Source organism: Glandiceps talaboti, chromosome 1 (assembly GCF_964340395.1).
Source record: "Glandiceps talaboti chromosome 1, keGlaTala1.1, whole genome shotgun sequence".
Lineage (NCBI taxonomy): Eukaryota > Metazoa > Hemichordata > Enteropneusta > Spengelidae > Glandiceps > Glandiceps talaboti.
This window is the reverse complement of record NC_135549.1, coordinates 21,338,014-21,361,092: the sequence shown is the minus strand read 5'-3', so window position 1 is coordinate 21,361,092 and position 23,079 is coordinate 21,338,014. Positions and strand designations below refer to the sequence as shown.

General features: G+C 36.0%; 1 protein-coding gene across 1 annotated transcript in view; it reads left to right on the top strand.

Annotated features, from left to right (window-relative positions):
• Positions 1-11,340: 11,340 nt before the first annotated feature.
• Positions 11,341-23,079, top strand: part of LOC144446044 (guanine nucleotide-binding protein G(i) subunit alpha-like) — a 51,143-nt gene continuing 39,404 nt past the window's right edge. The window contains exon 1 of the mRNA XM_078135762.1: positions 11,341-11,619. Coding sequence (XP_077991888.1) covers positions 11,469-11,619 — 151 coding nt within the window. The 5' untranslated portion in view covers positions 11,341-11,468. The remainder of the gene's footprint in view (positions 11,620-23,079) is intronic.

Here is a 23,079-nt window from a genome sequence, read left to right as displayed (position 1 = left end):
TTTGTTTGACTATTATTTGTAAGTTTTTCGTTCACATTTGGTACTTTTTAAAGTCAGGGATTTTTTTTCTTCAAAATGTCATGAATTTGAAGAGGGAATGATAAACACAGCAGTGTACTAACAATTTTAAAAATGAAACAAGTGGTTACAAGTTTAGGAATTCTCAAAGTTTTTATTCAATCATATGTTCACTGTGACTTATTTTGAAGTTGGTCATTGTCCTTGTCTGAAAAAAAGGAATTATAAATTTTAGCACTGGGAACTGTTATTATGAATGGAATTTTTTTATGTTGTTAGTTAATGGTCTATACGTAATGGAATATCTCAGACCACAGTATCTCTATAGTGGTCTGAGATAATTTATATGAATATTTCATAAACAATAATAATTGACCCCACTCCCTGTCAAATGACACCACTTTTTGGAACTAAGGGGCCTGTGTCCCCACTTGTTGGAAACCTTGGCAGAACACCGCCGTCTAACCCCCCCCCCCATCTCACCCACCCACCCACCCACCCAACCCCTTTGTTACGTCAGAGCAGCATGTGTCTTTCATCATGGCAGAAGCCGTTGAGGTTTGATGAGGGACAGGGCTCAAAATTAATACTGTCACGCGGTACATTTTGTTGCAATGCAATAATAGCTCAGAATATTTCCATCGTTTTCAAAATTATGCTTAAAATTGGTAAAAGTCATACTGCATTCCAAATTTCTTGACCAGTTTTTAGCTTTAAATCAGTTGTATTATCTGGGAAATGACCGACTCCATAGCCGTTTCATGACCCATGACATGCATGACCTTTGAAGACATTCCAATGTTTACATTATTACTTTTAATTACTTTTAAACAGTAAGAGTTCTAGAAATGCTTGACATGTTATCTGGTGGATTATTTTGACAAGTTCACACTGAAGAAAAATGTTTCATAGAAGTAATGATATATATAAATGAAAATTCATCTAGCACACTGATCAGTGACAATCACGTACGTGTTTCAAAAAGTTACACACTAAAGTTCAAATTGGATAACTTGAAAACATTGTTAGCGATGGCAATGCCACTTTGATTAATAGGACGAATGTATTAGTACTCCTGATAAAATCACACAATAGTTCATGGCTACAGATATACACCCATCAGGATGATAAGTATTTAATCATCTTCTTACAAAGTTGTTCTACAGACTTGTCAACCTTGCTGAAATGAAGGAAAGAGACTTGTAACAAGGAAATCAATAAAGAGAAGAGAAATGAAGTTGTATAGAGACTAACAGGACAGAAAGGACAGAGAATAGAACTGAAAAAATACTCTTTTTTTTCTTGCCCCCCCTTTTTTTTTATTTCGCCCGCCCGACCCGCCTGACTATTCCATTGGAGATGAGAAACAAAAAAAAAAAAAACCTCACCCTAATCAAATATCCACAGCCATCTTCAGCTTTTAATAGACAAATTTGATTTTCTAGTCAAATGACATTGACAGTAGTATCAATTATTGGAGGTTGTGTCATCACTACGCATTCAACACCGAGACATTGGCTGGACTTTGTTTTTAGTTACTGTACCAGTCCTTGTCTGATGGCCATCACTAATAAGATACAAAAAAATAATTGCCTCATGGACCAAGTTCTGAAAAAATGAGTATCGTATAATGAAACTGTCTCATTTCATTGTTTTCAAATGACACCTGACATCGTTCAAACTATGTAGAATGTTTACCCTCTGCAAGAGGTTATACACGTAATTTTTAATTAATACATTAAATTATCTGTACTATGTTTTCCTTTTTTATAGAGGGATGTGAAAAAAATAGAGACTAAGTTAGGGTTTGTACATATAATAACTGCAAAAGACCGTTCGTTGTAGAACGTAAGCTAAATGGAAAAGATCTTTCACAGTGGTATTTCTAAGAGACAGAATACACCGCCAATTTGACTCAAATGAAGATTGTTAGCCGTGTCGTTTGCTCATAGGAAGAGTATCTCACTTTAAAGTACATTTTTGTAAGTTATTTTGACCTCACAACTGTGACCATACCTGTATGTATTTCCTTGAGGCTCTTCCTATGAGCTCTGATATATCAACAATTTTGTCGACTTTTTTGGAAACTTTTCGGCACGAAAGTCTCAGGGGTAGGGTAGATTAAATGAATTAGCAAGAAGATAGCATCTTTCCACGCGTATGAGGAGGCAGCTATGCCAGAAGACAACCATCGACCTTTAATATTCTACACTTTATTAACACGTGTACATCAGGGAAAACTGAATGTGTTTAGCCTGGATATTTTTAGCTTATTATTTCTCCACAGAGATTTCAATACTTAAGGTTTATCACGATTTCATATTCATGATGCTGAGTCTGCATCAGTTTGTCCTTTTTCAACGTGTGATGAACAGAATTTTTAGAATCGCAGACAGAAATGTCGTTGCACTTACAAATTAGTTCTTTAATATTAATGTATCAGGGGTTGTAGCAGCTTTAGACTTATACTGTCAATGTTATATTAGCACATTTAGTGCAAAGCCCTCTTTGTCTGTCTGTCTGTCTGTCTGTCTGTCTGTCTGTCTGTGTTGTGAGTATGTCTCTCTCTCTTTGCCCCTCTCTTTGCCTGTCTGTCTGACTATGCCTCTATCTTTTGTCTCTTTTTCTGTTTCTGTCTCTCCGCGATCCGTCTGTGTCAGTCTGTCTGCATCTGTCGCTGTCTGTTTCTTTGCATGTCTGTCTCATTCTCCCTGTGTGTGTCTATTCATCTGTCTACATGTCTCTCTCTCTCTCGCTCTCATTTCGCAATTCACAACCCTCGTTGTCGACACGTTGCGCATGCATTTAAATAGGCATATATGGTAAATCCGTTCGAGAAAGAGGATTTTGCGTTCCATCTTCCTAAATAGGTATTGAAAAGAATTATTTTCTGACAAATTAAATGTTAGGAAAGGTCTCATCGTATTATAAAAATTCTACTTTTGTGACTTAAAAGGTTTGTGGCTAATTCATCTATCTCACCATGAAGGTGCTGTATTTGGAGTACTTAGTACCATTATGATCTCACTAACTTCGATACAAGCAATTCAGTCCAAGGTCACTTCTAAATCATCTTGACCTTGCTTGAACCATTCCGCATTTTCGAAAACTAATCAGAACAAGATTGTCATACCATCACCTTGGGGAAAACAATGACAGACTGTGATAGACGTTGTGTGATTACATGCTCTTCATGGTGTACCTCGAGTACTGACAGGCAATCCATAAAGATTCCTGTTACCACTAATGACAGGGATGGTGAGAATGATGATACAATGGAAACCGTGTCACCCGTAACACAGTATTGTCTGACTTGATAAAAATCTTGTCAATGTTGCCACATAATCTGTAAAATGCCATAAATCCTCAGCTGATTTATAGTGTGCCAATCTACAACCGTGGAAACCATGATAATAGAAACAATACGTCGTTTGGGGCGACAAATCAAAATACTTCTTATGAGTACTGCTACAGTTTATCGTCTGGCTCAACAAAAAATCTTTCCAGCAGAGATATTTGTCGAGCAGAACGAAAAGATTGTCTAAAATGTAGCAATGTTAGTCAAAGTTGCGTTAAGCCTGACGACTAAATGGAGCATCGTTGTATAGGATTTTTTGTTGATCCAGATGATAAAATGTAGCAGCGTTTAATAATATGCTCTTTGAGGAGCCAGAGGACGTATTGTTTCATATTTTGTGATTTTCATAGCCCTGTATCAATTTTGAAGCTGCGTCGTCTGGCACAACAAGGAGCTTGCTACATGTTATCAACTGGCACGAAAGTGGTGGAGAACAATCGTTACATTTTTAATCCATTGACATCCCACAGAAAAAGTATTTGTTGTTATAATGACGTCGACATGTGTATATGATTTGGCGATGGTCTTCTATTCTAAGATAATGGATGCACGAAAAAAAATGTAGCAATGTTGATAAGATTATTTTCACATCCGATTACGAAAAGAAGCAGTGTTACAGCCCATTTCATGTTAGTGTTCACTAACTCTGTTTGATATAATAAGAATCTAGATAAGAAGGTGTACATGCTACACTTTTGTCTCAATGAAATGAACTACAACTGCCGACATCAGACCGTGGACGAACATAACATGTTACAAACAAGGAAGGTAAACAAATGAATTTGATTAATAACACTTAGCTCAGCAGGTTGGAACAGCAGATCCTAGAGACGTGTTTACATTTCATGGTTTGATAAGTAAAGTGTTATGTGTGCATGAAAAGCCAGGGAACTTCTCATTTGTTTGTTAATGTGAACTACCATCATGTAAGAGGCCATACAGCTGTTCTTATCAAATGATGGAATGTAATACAAGTCTCTGTACATCCAACATACTGTGTCAAGTATTATTAATTCAATTCAGTTGTTTACCTTGCCTGTTTGTAACAGTTTCAATTCATCCACAGTCCTGTAATGTGCCACGGTGCAGACACCAAATGCAGACATCAAAACACTGGTACCTGTGTGTCTGCTCTGCTGTCAATACGTTTAAGTGCTGTATTTCATTTAACTTAACAAAGTGCAGCAAGAAATGTCCATATTGAAATGCAGAATGTGCAGTTTTTGATATTTGTTTTTGTGTGGTTGTATCAAATATAACTAGTAAACACTAATATGGAGTGGGCTGTAGTAAGATCCAGTCGCGTCAGGTAGGTGAAATAGTAAGATTTTGATCAGCCAGATGATAAAAACAGCAATGTTTGTAAGAATTTTGCCGCACCGAACGACGTTCATACTCCCTGATTTCGATTGTAAAATAGTGAGTATCTCAGCACAGAATATAACGTATTACTAGTACTGTAAGAAAGATTTTCATCCAGTGAGTTGAAACGCTTTTTTCAGGTCACATGGTGTTCGTTGCAATTTGCCAAAATAACGTCGAGGACCTCCTTTCTTTCCGTCACGTAACCCTGTACCTAAAGCCAATGAAAGAACTGTTAACATCTCAAATAGAGTAGTAGCTTAATTCTTTCTTAAAGACTTTCAGCCAAAAACATCATTAAGATTCATAAGATAAGAACGTTATCTAGGGAAGAAGTTTAAATGCAGTAATTAACATTGACGCGGGGTTTGGTCATGAATTTCAAGGACTTTAGATTTCGTATAACGTAGACGTTGAAACCGTGTGTAAATGTACTGTCGCGGTATTTTTTCAAGTGTTAAGGTATCAAACGAAGACAAACATATTAAACCTTCAATCTAGCAAACAGATTACAACAGAACATCATCTGACGACAAATAATCTTACAAACATTGCTACATTTTATCGTCTGGTGACACAAAAATCCAAGTGCAAATTATCACATTTAGCTGTGAGGGTGTGGATCCCCTAAAGGTAGCTCACGCAGATAAAATGTAACAGTGTTGATTAGACATTTGTCGCGTCCGACGATAAAATATTATAATAATGTTCAATATTGGTAAGATTTTTGTGGATTCATACTATAAAACGTAGCAAGTAGAGGACTTCGGTCTTTCTCATCCAATCTTGGTTGAAACTGCAGTTAAGATCGGTTCTAGACACTCTGGGAACTTTACCTGTTTTAATAATATTGCCAAGGTCACCTTCAACACTTCAACATTTGAAGTCTCTTGAATAATTATTCCAAACGTTTGGACAGTAACAGATCTAACATCCGTCGCTTGCAAATGATACATTACACAATTACCACCGATATCATATATATTCACGAATATTTATCTTTGATGTTGTTAGCCGACTGATCCATTTCGATAACCATACATGTGTTGAATGTTATCATGATCGGCTAAAAACACAAACAAGGAAAGGTGGCATTTTAAACAGAACATAAAAAAAAAAAAAAAAAAAAAATCACCTCAGGTGACTTATCTACAGGTTTAACTTTATATTACTTTCACGGCGAGTGATGGTTTCCTGTGATTGAGGTATGGGCCTTGGTTTCATTTCTTTGGCATCGAGAGTAATTTGACACCGTCTCCTATCTGTGTACGACGCGAAGTCGTCAAGCCTCATCACCTGTTTGCATAAGCGGTGTCCCATTTTATAAACGTTTGTATTTTTTCAGTGGATCACACGCTATGTTCTTTGTAATATTGCACCATGTAAGTATTTTTCTAGTTGTTATTAGTATATATTACACTTGTTGTAGAAACATGAACAACACAAGACTTCGTCTTGGGACTCAATTTAAAACAGTTGGGTAACAAATATAAACGCTATCGGTTGTATGCGAGAGTAGGGTTATTCAAATATCTTTTTGTAGCGCGACACAGATGTTTTAGAACTCAATTTTTATTAGCGAGGCCGGGCGGGGGTTATGGAAATGTCAAAGTTTACCTTCACAACTCCTTTGACATCCCTCCCCCGCAAAAACTAACAAATCCCTTACAGTGAAATTATGAGTTTCCGGTAGGTCAGTTTTAGCAATGTTCTAAATTCCGAGGTACAGCCAGAACTAACGTTGAAACCTTGTAAAGTTGAATGTTTATTGAGTTTCGATAGAACATGACTCATTGAGCATTTGACTTATTTAATTATTCTGTGATATTTCAGTTCATCCTTATTGGACCTACATCACTCAGCTATATCTTCAGGGGTATAGTTAGGTGAATTATCATCAACATCAACAACAACAACAACAACAACAACAACAACAACAACAACAACACCAACACATTTGCTTTGAAGAACATTAACATTACAAACAATTATGTTCAAATGAATAAAGAAATTACAAACAACTTTTTTAAAGAATATCTAAAGCGATGGGTTCTTTCATAATATATAGTAAAAGACAATTGGTCATCTATATGCTTAATATCTTTTATCCCACATTCATTAAATAAGTTTCCCTTTCAACACGATAAATTGAAATAAAATGAAACTCAAGTTAGTGTGTGGGTGTTACACCTTTATCATGCATCCAAGAAACGGAAGGAAAGCAAATTAGATTATTATAAAAAACGAATAGTTAATAACACAATAACAATATTTTTAGGAGACCATACTAAATCTTACCTTTCTACAGATTGAAGTAGTAACATCCATAGCGCGTACCGTAACTAGATTATTAACGAGGTATACATGTATATAGGTTATATTGGATGTTAGTAAAGTACATGATGGAAATAATTTATAGACATTCGCGTATGTCTATCATCCCATTACATCTTTATAGAACCAACAGCAAATGATGTGAACCAAATTTTGAAGGAAGGCGATCCGAAGATCTAATTACGATCAGTGAGGAGACAGTGACAAATAACCATATACATGTTTGACATACATTTATATCTAACATGTGATTAGAATAAGAAGTAAGACAAGTCGTCGAGTAATGCATCTCCTTTTCTTTGGCTATATTAGGTTAATGAAAATGCTGAATGTATAATTTTTACAACCAGGATCACGTACTGTAGTGTCTAAAGTACAGACTGCTCACTATGAACTAGTTGTCTTTTTGTTTCCCTCCTATGGCACCGATTAAGGAGTCTGTAGTAATTGCATGAATGTAACTACGACAGTGTTTCACAAAAGTGACAATCACTCAAGGTTACCAGACACAACACTTTCAATACAAGAATAATATGGCTTGATCTCAGACAACCAATGTCTGAAGCGTTATATTCAAATAATGTGTTCACTAAATGTCATGTCTGTGTAAGTGTTACATTGTAACTTCCTGTCTGTACAAATACACTCATTGGGCCAATGAATAGGTTACAAATATTTCAATGGCGCTTCCAATAGGCGGAAGTCAAATAAATAAAGACTGGTTCAATCATAGTGATTTTGCTTGGTCTGTATTGAACAATGTGAACAGACGACGAATTATAACTATCAAAGCATCTCTCTCTCTCTCTCTCTCTCTCTCTCTCTCTCTCTCTCTCTCTCTCTCTCTCTCTCTCTCTCTCTCTCTCTCTCTCTCTCTCTCTCTCTCTCTCTCTCTCTCTCTCTCTCTCTCTCTCTCTCTCTCTCCACCAGTCTGTATTAAATTGTTGATCGTGTCCGAATCTAAAACACTTCTCACGAAAACGTTCGTACAACTGTTTTGCTATAGATTAACATTCCTGATACCCCTACAAATAATCAATACTTTAATTTGAACAAAGTATCATTACACTAACAAATCGCGTAGAAAGGCATAGAACATCCAATACATTCAAATCCTGTCCATAATCACACTACTAAAAAGTTGAACTTGTGGTCATGGCCGTTACTGTCTTCAAGTCTTGCCGGTCGATAAACACCATACGACTAATCATCATTATGCTCAATTGATGGAACAATTCAATCAGACATTGTACTTCCTGAGTGTTTTTTTTTTGTGTTTCAGCTTTTTATATGGCTAGGCACTGAAGATCCCAGTTTCAACTATCCAAATCAGGTACTGTTTTAACCGTCAAGGTCAAATTACTGTTTTACTGTTGTCGAGATCAATTCATACATACTTTAGTTGTGACGTAGAAGCATGGCGTCACAAATAAAGAGAATGAAAAATCGATCAAAATATGTTGGACTGCTGTAAGAAAAGTTTGGGGAGTTTGTAAATATTCAGACAGAAGTTTGAATTTTGGGAGAACATAATTTTAATATATTAATTGCCTGCAACACCTCTGATCAGCAATGCTCTCTGTAATGAAGTATGTTTATCAGTTCGTGTGTGGCGTCATTGAGAAAGGTTAAAGGACTATTGACCGAATTTGTACATGGCTAAATACAGCAAATGTGTCAGCAGACAACTCAGATTTAATTTCCTTGACATCAATTTATCAACATCTCAGGAGAATGACAAATTAGTACACTTGACTGAACTGTCTGGTTTCACTACGGCATTATAGCATTGTTAACAAGTTAGTGACAGATTCAGGACTCTGACCATCTGTCTGTCTGTCTGTCTGGCTGGCTGGCTGGCTGGCTGTCTGATTACTATCTGTCTGTCTGTCTGTCTGTCTGTCTGTCTGTCTGTCTGTCTGTCTGTCTGTCTGTCCGTCGTCCTCTTTTTCTGACTGTCTCTGTCCCTGTTCTTCTTTGTCTCTCTGTCCATCTTTGTCTCACTGTATTAGGTTGTCTGTCTGTCTGTCTGTCTGTCTGTCCGTCCGTCCGTTCGTCCGTTTGTCTGTCTGTCTGTCTGTCTTGTATTGTTTGTCTGTCTGTCTGTCTGTCTGTCTGTCTGTCTGTCTGTCTGTCTGTCTGGCTGGCTGGCTGACTGTCTGCCTGTCGCTCTGTCATCTGTCTGTCTTGTATTGTCTGTCTGTCTGTCTGTCTGTCTGTCTGTCCATCTCTTTGTCTCGGTTTCGTTCGCTTTCTCTGTCTCTCTCACTTACTTAGAAAACAAGGCTGTAACTTGAACAGTCAACAAACAGACAAATCATGTTATGTTTGGAATCTATTCCTGATGCTTACTGGGGAGAAAATACTTTCCATCCATCCACCCACTCACTCACTCACTGTAATGTAATTCCTAGCGAGCTAGCCCTGAAGGTATCGTGTTCCAATTAACACAGAAATCCATGTCAATGTGTTGAGTTGTGAATTAAAATTCATGCCTTTGAAAATGTTATCATCGGGATAAAAAAGTTATTATGATATTATACTATAATCGATAAGAAATCATACTCAGTCTGAGAGATAGAGACAGAGAGGGGCAGAGAGAGACAGATACTGACAGACAGACAGATGGAGACATACATACATACATACATACATACATACATACATACATACATACATACATACATACATACATACATACATACATACATACATACATACATACATACATACATATGTGTACATACATAGGCAGACACAGCCAGAGACAGACAGACAGACAGACAGACAGACACAGACAGACAGACAGACAGACAGACAGACAGACAGACAGACAGACAGACAGACATGTACTAGATATACAGACAGATCTAGATACCAAACGAAAGACAGGGCATAGGCAAAAAAAGAGACATATACCTATACTAGTAGCGACACAAATGGACATTTTATTTTTACTCTCAAATCCTTACTACCATATTCATGTAAATGAGTATTTTGATCAGCTATAAGGTAGTAGATCTATGTTCTTGTTCATTTAGAATACTTACATTAAAAATCCATTAAATCATACAATTATGCAAAGTTCTTTATCCCTACTAGGTGGAGATACCAGTAAAATGGCACAATATTCATTATTTAGTCTCTGAACTTAAAACAAGTGGAAACGGACCATTCTTGCATGAGGAATATACTTCTGTCTCTGACATTGGTGTGGTATGACAACACACACACACACACACGCACGCACGCACGCACGCACGCACGCACACTCTCTCTCTCTCTCTCTCTCTCTCTCTCTCTCTCTCAACTTAATTTGCATACTAAGGAGGTAAAATAGAGGTGGAGTAATACATTATTTTTCAGAAGTCGGTGACCGTATATCCATCAAAGCCTGGCGATCAAAGCAATCCATCTTTAACCTCAGTTGAACTCCTGTGTTATTTAAATTTAGCACTGGAACGGCATGTGATTTTTATATTTATATAATAGACTTAAATTCTTCTTCTTCTTTTTTTACAATGGTGTCTGTATTTATAGTTTTGTATATTGTGCAAGACAAATAGTTCTATTCATGCACACATAATCCTATTTAAAATCTGGGTCCTATCAAACAAAAGCATGGCACGGCTGTTACATGCAGTATCCTCACGCTCGTCACGAGAGGGCGTAGTCCTTTCTCAAGCTTTCAAGTCATTTATACGTGCCAACCACATTTGCTGTTACCATTTACGTCTTTATAGGGCTTCGCGTCATTGGCGCTGTCAGTGGCGTTGGATTTTATCCTGTGTAGAATTGTTCATTAACTTGACTTTCATCTTTTCGTTTCAACAATTAGTAGTCTTTCCCACAGGGAGCTTCATCTCACCCTCTTTAGTTAAAGAGGAATCGATTGCTCTTCAACAGACGGACGGATAAGCAAACGTTATCCCCTTACTTATCAGCCTGTCCAAAAGGGATATAGTGTTTCGTTGGAGCTACGTACTGAACAACATTTGAATCCTGTACGCACGCACGGATCGGTCGTATATTTTCTTTGAACAAAGGTTCCCATTCGATTCTTTTCATCACTTTGTCGTGGTTCGGCCAACAGGATTACACGAGCTTTGAGTTTACGAGAAATCCCTCGAAAGACATTGATATACATACATACATATCTATATCTACAGCGGTGTTATTTTCTGTCGTCACAGTAACATTCTACCCCGGTGTGTGCGAGCTCGCTGGTCGAAGTTTCGCGTCGGTGTGACGACATAAAGGAATGGGGCTGTCGTGTGTTTTTCAGTAAAGCTCGCACGCAGGAGGCGATAAAAGCATTGTTCACAATCCAACTCCGGTGGAAACACCAAGTGAGGTATTGATATAATATCCGCTTTTTTAACATCCCCTTCTTCGTATGTTTGACATGGTTAAAGGCCTGGCAATGGTATCGTGTTGCGGGAACAGCTACCAAGACAGAACAGCCGCCCAACATTCTAAAAGAATAGATAAAGACATAAAAGCCGCTAAGCAGCGAGCGGACAAGGAGGTGAAACTTCTGCTATTAGGTAAGAAAAAACTAAATTTTGTGATTTATCGCTTCTCGGCTAGTCCAAAACCTACAAGTTAATTCTCATACCTTTAATATTGTAGTGTTATCGTACGACATATGCTTGCCGGTTTTAGCTTTCAATATATTCTGTGCCAAGAGATTGGGCTGTAAGTTTTCAGTGTACTCTAACCCAGTGAAAATAATAAGATATATAAATTAGTATTTTCTGTGATTATGGGCGCGTTATGTGCAGTGACCGTTGACCACAAATACTGACTTTATTACTGTGTATATTTTGGTTTTGATATAAGTATCACCCATCAGTATTTGCCAGGTTATTTAAGTCATAAATCATGTAAATTAGAATTCAGGGCTTCCTTATGTGGCAATCGTCAGTCAAGATTGTAGGTGCACGATATGTATTTTTAACATTTTAAAGGATGGGAGGGGATAATTTAAAAAGTGAAATAAAGGAGAAAGAGGACTACAATAGACTGACATACGTACACACATATATATACAGACAGACAGACAGACAGACAGACAGACAGATGGACAGACAGACAGAGGATATGGTTAGATACATACATACATACATACATACATACATACATACATGCATACATATTACATACATACATACATACATACGTACGTACGTACGTACGTACGTACGTACCTAGACAGACAGACAGACATACAGACAGACAGACAGACAGACAGACAGACGCATACGCGCGCGCACACACACATACACACACACATGACAGGATAAGCAATATAAATCTGAGAATATATTTTTTTCAACGTGATTGTTACACACTAAATCTATTAATCTGTATACAAATCTTTGATCACATCGAAGTGGAATTGGTAATTGGTGAGCCTACTATTGGAGTACGGTTTCGTGACTTGTGACGCACTACTGCAGCCCTAATTATATAGCCCCCTCATTTTGGCCGTAGCCTCAGGCAAAGTATCGCTTTCAAAATAACGACGAATACTCTTCAAGAATTACAGCATTGTGACAAAACGTTCTCCGATGTTTCTTTAATTCTGTACGTAAACGTGTCAAGTTTTGGTTGTTTAGACGTTCTATTTAGTTATATGAGTATTACTCTTTGCGTCTGTGCTTTTTCTGTCTACACTGTATCACATGACCAACTTCATCAAATCTCCGTCTCGTCATCACATGATGACAATAAGTAGTTTAAACCAAATGATAAAACCCACTCTCAAAATAAAAAACAATTACACAATGCTGTTGAAGTTTTGGCACCGACGTAAGAAATATCGTGTCCTTGAGATCATAATCACCCCTGAACAAATATCCAATTAAATTGTCCATATAAATAAAATCGACGTCCTTGCAATTAAGGCTACGTGATGTATGTGTCATTCATCGGTGACGGTGAGACATCATCGCATTTCTTACAAACGACACCTTTTAACCTCGTGTGTTTCCAAGCATTCGCCTTGCTTTACTGAAACCATTTCGTCTCATTTCTGTGCAGTCGCATGCCACGGGGTATTACTTTCATCCCTGTCCACTGTCTTCCAATTTTGTATTAAGGACATCTTAAGAAAAACGCAGCATTGCAACGTACTGCACATAAAGCAAGTCTTACATTATAGCACAGCACACTTTATGTTGCCTCCAAATTAATGTGAATGAAGATATATGAGCGCTGGTTGATTCCAAGACCACATCAAATGTTAATAGCAGAGTGTATCGACAATCGAATTATTTGACATGGACCTTTTGATATCTCTCGTGTTTCATAAAATTTTAAGGCAAGCTATGACGTGAATAGATTTCATGTCTCAAATTTGTCAATTTGCTTGTCATGATTGAAAAAATGATTGATTTCTATTCAGAAGATATCCGTGAAATGACATATTTCCAATTGCTGTTGAGAAAAAATAAGATGATAGAAATAAGTATAATTATTTTAGAAGATTATCGACAATCTCTTATTCTTACTAATCGCATATCATACGACGGAGTTACCTATGTGTGTATGCATGCGTGCGTGCATGCATGCATGCATGCACGCACATATGTATGTATGTATGTATGTATGTATGTATGTATGTATGTATGTATGTATGTATGTACGTACGTATATGTCCGCATGTGTATGTGTGCCTTTGTTTGTGGCATGACTGTGTGTGAATGGGCGCATAGACTTTTCACCCGGCTTTGCTGCGCTGCAATAGTAGGCACATATGTCCAATCATGTGACCAAATGCTGATTCTTCTTAGACTTTCGAAAGAAAGACTTTATATATTGCCCCTGGACTTTTTCGCTTCTAATGAATCCGATAATTTCAATCACCCTGCCAACGAGTGTAATACATTGTACACATCTGAAAGTTGCCAAACGGACTACTGAGAACAGTCAAAGGCGTGTATTTCCGAATGCCCGTTCAATGGCTTCACAGAATCACCTCCGGCAAATCCAAAAGTGGCTAATACTAAATTCAGTGGCTTTCATCCTTAGATTCTTAAAGAAGGTAATTCGTGATAGTTCAGCCGGTGTGAGGTACAAATGACGACGCTCCCCATACAAAATAACTAACCGTATAACGGCATACACGGCAATGCTACATCCATTCAATAGGCAAACAATTAATATATTCTTAAAACGCACACGAACAGATAGAACTCAATACGTGTGCAAGGTAAGGGTAGTATTACGTTAGGTCGTGATATAAATGGATCTTGAAACGATCGGCAAGATCAAAGGATTTTCAAAACTTGTTACGTCGAAGTTATAGGGAACTACCTGTATTATATAATAAGACGATGCGTGGTGAATACAATGGTGGCGTTCGAATTATGAACCTCGCTTATACATGCAAATGATTAACGAAAACCTTATTCAACATTTATACAATGGACAAGAGTTAACACATCTGTTCAATTTGAATAACGAGAACAATATCAAGACATGACCATATAATTAAGTGAGATACTCCAAAACGAATTCGACGCTCACAGCTGTTTAAAAGAAAAAAAGTTAGAAATGTAAGGAACTCCATCACTGTATAGGATAATATACCCCCTGCCATAAACTATGCCCTAAGGATAGTGAGTTTGCAGTATTATACAAATTTTCCGTGATATAAATGAAATAGTTAACACTGCAGTAAGCAAGGAACATACGATGAAATTTGTCGCGTTCATATGCCCCTTCACAGAGGCGATTATACATTTCTTGGAAAGATATTATAAAACACCGATTCTGTCGTAGAGACAGGTTGTTGTGCTATTGTGAAATAATTTTAAATTAATTATGCTGTGTTGGCTATTCATCACCATACACGTATAGCATACCATATTGAGCAATGCATCGTTTCAGGCATATAATATGTTGTGTGGGGGCATTAGTTATTTGTTATAATATTATTAATAGTACGTAAAGAGTTTTTAAATGCCATAAGTGATATTAGGGTTTTTCCCAAAATTAAATCTAACACTTCAGAACGTAGCCTAGAACAATAACTATGTCGTTAGGGAAATTAATCATCTTGCTACAGGTCATTTACTATCATATATATATCGTTGATAATTTTGAACAATGATTTAAAACTAATGTAAGAACATTTATCATTTTGGGTCGGTGTTTCACACATCACACAGTTTAGCGTAGATTGCGCCTTGGAAATACTCTTACAACTTTTGCTCTTCCTTACTCTAGAAAAAGAATTACAAATCTGGGGTCACCGTACAAGACCATGAAATAGATGTCAAAATGATATTAAAAAAAATTTAAGTTATTTTAGAATCCAACATGGCCATCGAATACTGTGTTAACTTCCTGGGGAAAAAATGATGTGACGATTTCCTTGAAAACAAGACTGTGAATCCATAAATTTCTGTCATTATTTTAAAAGAATCAGCAACAACCTTTTTAGATGTTTTTTGGTTAACCTCTCATATAGTTTAGAGAGAATTGAAGAACTTTGATTTTCAGGGAGGTACCTTAGGGGCACATAAATAACATGTTGGATTATCATTTGACAATGTTTGAATATCATTGTTTTGTTGTGGTCATTCAAACTCATCTAGACCATCATATAGTGAATGCACATCATTGCATAGTGAGTGCATATCATAACATACATGCAGATAATGACAGTAAATGCAGATAATAATGTAATATAGATACAGATGATAATATGGCAAATGCAGATGATATTGTGAATGCTGGTGACAATGAAGTAAATGCGGATGATAATGTAACAAATAAGTACAGATGGTAATACAGTAAATGCAGATGATAATGTAGTAAATGCAGATGATAATACAATAAATGTAAATAATAATATAATAAATGTAGATGATAATAAATGCAGATGATAGTACAATAATTACAAATGATAATATATTAAATGTTGATAATAATATAGTAAATACAGATGATAATGTAGTAAATACAGTTGATATAGTGAATGCTGATGATAATGAAGTAAATGCAGATGATAATATAGTAAATGTGGATGATAATACAGTAAATTCAGATGCTAATAAGCAAATGCAGATGATAGTATGGTAAAAGCATGTGATATTGCAGTCAATTAAAATGACAATATAGTAAACGCAGATGATAAAAGGTAGATGCAGATGATAATATAGCAAAGAATAATATTTATATAGTAATTCATAACATGGGTCATTATATTGCAAAATGCTGATTATGGTAAAATAATAACACAGTAAAGCATTAATGAAACGCCACAAGAAACTTTATGTACATGTGATATTATACAAATTCAATGCAAATGATAATAAGATTCTCATTTAGTACGTTGAAATGACGGCAGATATGTCTGATGTCTAACAATGAAAACCTCGACAGAGTTGTTTGTCTAGCATGATTATCATGTTCCATATGTTACATTCTGGCTGTCTGAAAATATATATGAATGTACAAATAAAAACTATTTTTTCAAACACTTGAAAAGATAAATCGTATTAGATATCCAATTGTACGCTTCTAACATATAAACTGTTTTCATTTTAGCTCACGATGCATTCTTGTAAATTTGTCCCCTTTTACCCCCCCAAAGCGAACACATGACATTATCCCAAACATGGTCGCTGTGTAATACTATGTTTGTACATTTACAGCAACAAAAAACATGTAAAGTGACCATGTTCACTGTTATCCGTTGTGTACAAATGTCAAAGTAACATGTCGTATGGGAGGTCTTGACCGAAAAAAGAACTTGGATGTTCACTGTACATGCATTCAAATATCATACTCGCATTCTTTTTACCGTTATTAGGCAAGGGAGGTCTTGACCGAAAAAAGAACTTGGATGTTCACTGTACATGGATTCAAATATCATACTCGCATTCTCTTTACCGTTATTAGGCAAGGGATTTGGCATAACACCCTTTCCTTACACAGTGTCATATATGAGATCAATAGAGTGCATTCATTTGCCCAAGGTCGTTACCTTTTAGATGCAAAACCCTTTACTAGTAGAAAGCTTAGTTTGTGCTGAAAATGTCTAAATAGTTACTAGAAGATAAGCATCCAGAACAGAGAATAATGAAAGATTACTTCATTCTCTTTTGTACTACTGGAGAAAGTTTACCATGTGCAGCTTGAAATTAAATATTACTATTGGTTCAAATATAGTTTTGTTCTACATGATACCACAGGTGTGTCCACCCCACCCTATATAAAAGAAACTTTCGATACTTTCGATACTCTAGTTTCGGTTGAACAACATAGTGCGTTTTAAACGGTGGTTGGATTGAACTTAGGTCAATATTCAAACAAATCAGAGGAAGAGAGTTAACATGTTATGTTCATTCTGATATTATTTCTTACACATGAGAACAATGAAGTCATAGCCATATATTTACGTGAGGTACAAGAGGAACGTCGATCAGAATCACTATTCTATGCACAATTTGCATTGTCGCATCTACGTTAGTCTGTTAAGTCTGTGCTACTGCTTCACCGTTTTGAATATTTATCATACGCAGCCAACTGCATCCGTAGCTGGAGTGGACTATGATTGTCAGACATACATACATACATACATACATACATACATACAAGCTTATATCTTATTAATAATATTTTGTATGGATACTCTAAAAAATCCTGAGGCACAGATTATAAATATTATGGTTATATATTCATATTATTATATCTTTCACTCACGACAAAAATTGTCACAGGCAAGAAACTATCGTAACATATGATTTATATATGAAATGTAAAAGCCCTATGGGGTTTTATTGTTGCCTAATGCTATCTTTATTGAATTCGATATTTCTACCCTTTCCTCAACTCATTTATATGTTGGTAACATAATGCTCTTGTTACCATGGACACGTATCTATTTACGAAAACAATATATAATGGTTTGAAAACGTGAACAATCCGCATGATATCCACTTTTTGAAAATGTGACAGAGTGAAACATGAAGTAAACGAAAAACACTTGTCAAGGTGGAGTAACATAATTCAATCACAAACAGCGCAGGATTTATTTGACGTTACAGACTTACTACCGTTTTCAGGAATACTAGCTTTTATATCGTCGCTTTCAAATGGGCCATAAAAGCCAACCAATAAAAACCGTTAATGCGTGCTTGTAACGGTTTTTCCAATATGATCTGATCATCACAAACTGGCCCTATGTACGGAAAGTACGTTATCTGCAGTTGACGTATAGTTACATGTTTTGAGTTCACCATAGGCTAAAACTCAATATGGTTAAATTTGTAAAAAAAAAATTCTCAAAAACATTGTATTTACTGTAATCACCACAGGCAGCACACTTAGATCAAAATCAGCACACGTAGATCAAGAAAGTAGTATACATGTATATATATATATTCCCTCGTTCTGAAGTACTATACCCTTTTGTTCCCCAAATGTCTCATCGAATCCACAACAAAACATATTGACCGCAAACAGAAAGCACTCGTAGGTTGAGGCAAGTGGCTTCATCATTACACAATAAACTTTCGACATAAAACTGAATAGAAAAAAAGAACTATGGTTGATTTGATGGATACTACAGCCTCTAGGACTGACTGTAATATTCATACGTTTCAGATGTCAAATTTGAAATGATTCCTAATTAGCGATATGCATCCATGGTAACCGAAACTCTATCCGTGATTTACAAAGGTTCATCCTAGAGCATTTTACGCACTCACCAACATCTTGTGATTGGGTATGGAAACTAAACTGAATTGGAAAGATAGTTTTTTGAGTATGCCGTTCTAGCGTAAATAAAAACGTATGAAGTTACGTTAACGGAATCCATACATCTTGCATCTTTAAAGCAGTTTGAGAGCCGAGAAGACGGTCACTCATAATGACAACACGACATTTTTGTTGTAATTTGCCAGAGTAATAATCGCTCATTTCATTTTTCTCTAGAAAGATTTCTTGCAGGTCATCTTTAATCTTGTTTTTGCACTCTAAAGTGGAAATCAATCGATGGACATACCCATTGCAGTTGAACGACATAAACCTCCTTGATAGTGTTTAACTATTGGCAGTGTACTGTTCTGTTCTGTTCAGTCGCAATAATCCATATATTCATTCGATTGATTCTTCATATACATTGCTACTGAGCGTAATGGTAGCAGAGGTGAAGGACACCAAATCTCGTTAACCCACAATCAGTATTTTGATTGGCAGATTTTGAAATAGGTTTTAGCTTTGAAATCCTACTTTAAGCGTTATCGGAGCTGTTGTTTCTAGCTGCTATGACAAACATGAGGAATATACCAACTTGATTGCCATTTTAAATCCAAAAAATTCAAATTTTCATCATGCGTTGTAGATATTGAACTTTTGATAATAGGTTATATAGCCACAATGATGCGATATTCAGGTGTATTCCAGACTTCCTACGGCTACTTCATCACAACGTAACAATTTTCAGAATATATTACCCTACGTTTTAGAAGATTACGTGATCTGAATGTAACTCATACATTTTGAATGCAGTACAAAGAACCCATTGATGAATTGTGTATGTTGCAGTCTCGCACGACCTATAGCAGTTATTATACAAACATTTTAAATAGGTCAATAATGTAATCATATAGTTACCCTCTCTTTCTTTCCCATAATTGGTTAAATGAAAGGTATACTGACAAGTTATAAATTTTTAAAACAGGAGAAGTCACTTGGACAGCACTCACAAGCAGTGGTGTTCTTTAGAACAAACTTGTTAATTCTGAAACATCGGCATTCCATTAAATAATTAAGAACTGTTATAACAAGTGTTGTCAAGGGAAATAATCGCGTGTTTCTTTTAAGTATAGACCCTTTTAAGAATGTACAACAGGTTTAGATAGTGGTCATTGACCATTCAGTCGGAGTTCGTTATATAATAACTCATGAATTGTTCTACCCGCCATATGGATGAAAGATGGATCTTTATTTTATATTTTTAATGATCACAACAACTTTCCATTTGAACAACAATATGTAAAAACACACACCAAGTCCATGTTTGTGGCTTAATAAATACTCAATTTGTCTATGATGTTTCATATTCGTTTTTTCATTAAAGTAGAAATTGTATTGAAAGTGTTTTGTCTAAAATAAATACCCATTTATTATCCACATTGCTATATTAAAGGAAAATGGGTCAACTTGTTTGTATATAGAATACAAATACGAACAGTAGCCGTTCCAAAAAGAATATCACAAAAAGTCAAGCTAACAAATAAATTGGTTCAGTGCAGCTCAGCAAAGTAACTGACATACGATTTGCCCTAAATTTTAAATCTTACATGGAAACCATGTTCTACCATATTCCCGATAACCCATTCCCTGAAAAGAGAATGGAATATCAATCGAGTATCGACATGTGCATTATCTGTACGATCCTGAGGTCGATGGCACATTTTGGTTGCATCCAAAAGGTAACCCAGCGAATCATGACCATTATTCGGTTTACCCGACTGATATTCTACGGATCTCCTAGTTACTACCAGTGATTATCAGACATCTTTTAGTTAGTATAATAACATGTGCAATTCTTCATATGAAACAAAAATGTCATGGAAAAATATTCTGATCTGGCCCATGCTCCTTTAGTGCCATTTTGAGTATGCTTTGATAAGGATGAACTTGACATGTAGAACGATAAAGGTACAGAGATATAAAACAGTTTGATAGGCAAGGTAAATGACCCGGTTGCAATACTTGGATTTTGACACCACATTGACTGTATTGCTCGTTTAAAATATACAGGAACGCCGTTTGAAGAATACAGTTGCGCCATAACGATTCCCATGTGGATTATGCTCTTAACGTTAATCCTGATCGTAGGTCAGCATATGTGTAATTCAAGGCTGATGCTTGGAACACGACTTAGTATGTTTCCATAGTCTGTAATAAGATTCATCGTATTAGAAGGGATGTAAAAATTGAATACACGTCTGCAATGTTACTTTGACGTTCACAGTATGTTAGGCACTATATTCACAAATTTTCAGTTTTAAATTTGTATTATTTTTACGAAAATAAGACTTCATAAATCTTAGGTAACATTTGACGCAACATTTGACGTCGATTTTCGTAAATTATGTTTTCGTCACATGTAGCCCCGAACGGGCAAAACCTGAAAGGGGTGTATGAAGGACTAATTTTCGTTCTTCCTGCCGTATGTTCAATGGTCAGTCCCATCTCTGACACCCACAACTCAATTTCAATTAAACCTGGTACAGACGTTAGGCACTGCACTATACAGTACATAAGGGTGTCACATAAATGCGCAACCTTTACAGACTTTCAATGCTTAACACGGTAAAACTCGAAAGGTTTAATGCAAAGTTACTCTGTTCAATTGAAGAACTTTCCTTTTACACCTCAATATTTGACCTTGACCGCCATCCTTAAAGTCAAACGCATATGTGTCAATTGCGTCGGAAGTTTAGCAACTAAACACACCATTTAAGCTTGTGTATCCTTCTTTACAGAAGTAAGACTTCAAATCTTCAAGGCAAAATCGCAATGTTGTTCAATAACCTTCAATGTGTACAACCCAATGTTTCATATAAATTAAGTCTCTAATTACATCTGCTCTAATACACATACATACATACATACATACATACATACATACATACATACATACATACATGTACATACATACATACATACATACATACATACATACATACATACATACATACACACACACACACACATACATACATACATACATACATACATACATATATATATATACACACATACATACATACATACATACATACATACATACATACATACATACATACACACACACATACATACATACATATATATATACACACACATACATACATACATACATACATACATACATACATACATACGTTTCATTCATAGTATATTGTCATTGGTTAATTTTAACGATAAACAAATGTAACTTGTTGAATCAAATCGAACTTCAAGTTCTTGAAAGTCCACTAATAATCGTAAATTAGTATTTATTAAATTTCCCACAATGTAATATCATTGATATTATGAAATTGTATGTACATGTACTGTGCTTGCCAAATAATGAAAAAAAAATGTATTAGATCGAGTACTTGTAAGATTTGATATTGTGATAGAAGCCTTTCTATCAAATTCATAAAATCGGGCAGTTTTGAAGCAATCATGTGTTGTTTTTGTAATAGCCAGACACTACCCTACCTGGCATCATTCAAATAATGCTTATTTCATTTTATGCGTTCCTGTGATGATTTTGATGAGATGAAATCGATACCCCTTAATAGATCCTTCCCCTGGGGCAACTCGATTGCGGAAGTACTAAAAGTACCATACGAAGTTTACGCTACAAGAAATATGGAAATACGTTTACTTAAGGAGGTCGGTAATCAAGCAACCCCATCAGATATATTGGCACCAGTCCAGGAGGAATGACCATATACCCTGCGGCATGACATGGTATTCACCTTTCCTCGGTCCACACTTTCAGTTATCGTGGTCTTTGTTGCTCACAATAACCCTGTAGTGGTATGTATCAGCACTTTCTCACTTGTTCAGTATGTAATCAAATTATCGATGTTGACTATTAAAGTTTACTACCGTCATCAATAGATGACACTGGCGTCGCATCGTACATCTCCCATGAGTATTCCAGAAAGTCTTTAATGCACTAAGTGTTAAAAGGACGGTGCATTTATATAATTCGTACCTATCTTTGTCGATATAAAACTCCTCATTTTTAGCTACCCCTGTCTCTTAGTCCATCATTTTATCGTTGTATATAATACGCGTGGTTGTACTCTTGTCATATGTTTTACCCCTCTGTAAATTAATGCTCAATGCAAATATATGTTTTGATAGCCTTCAATCTGATGAAAGCGATAAAATGTGAATTGAAAGTACAAAAGGCTACGTGTGGAAACACTGCTATGTACCATATGGCTCCCCTAGTCGACATTATCTTTCTATATGCC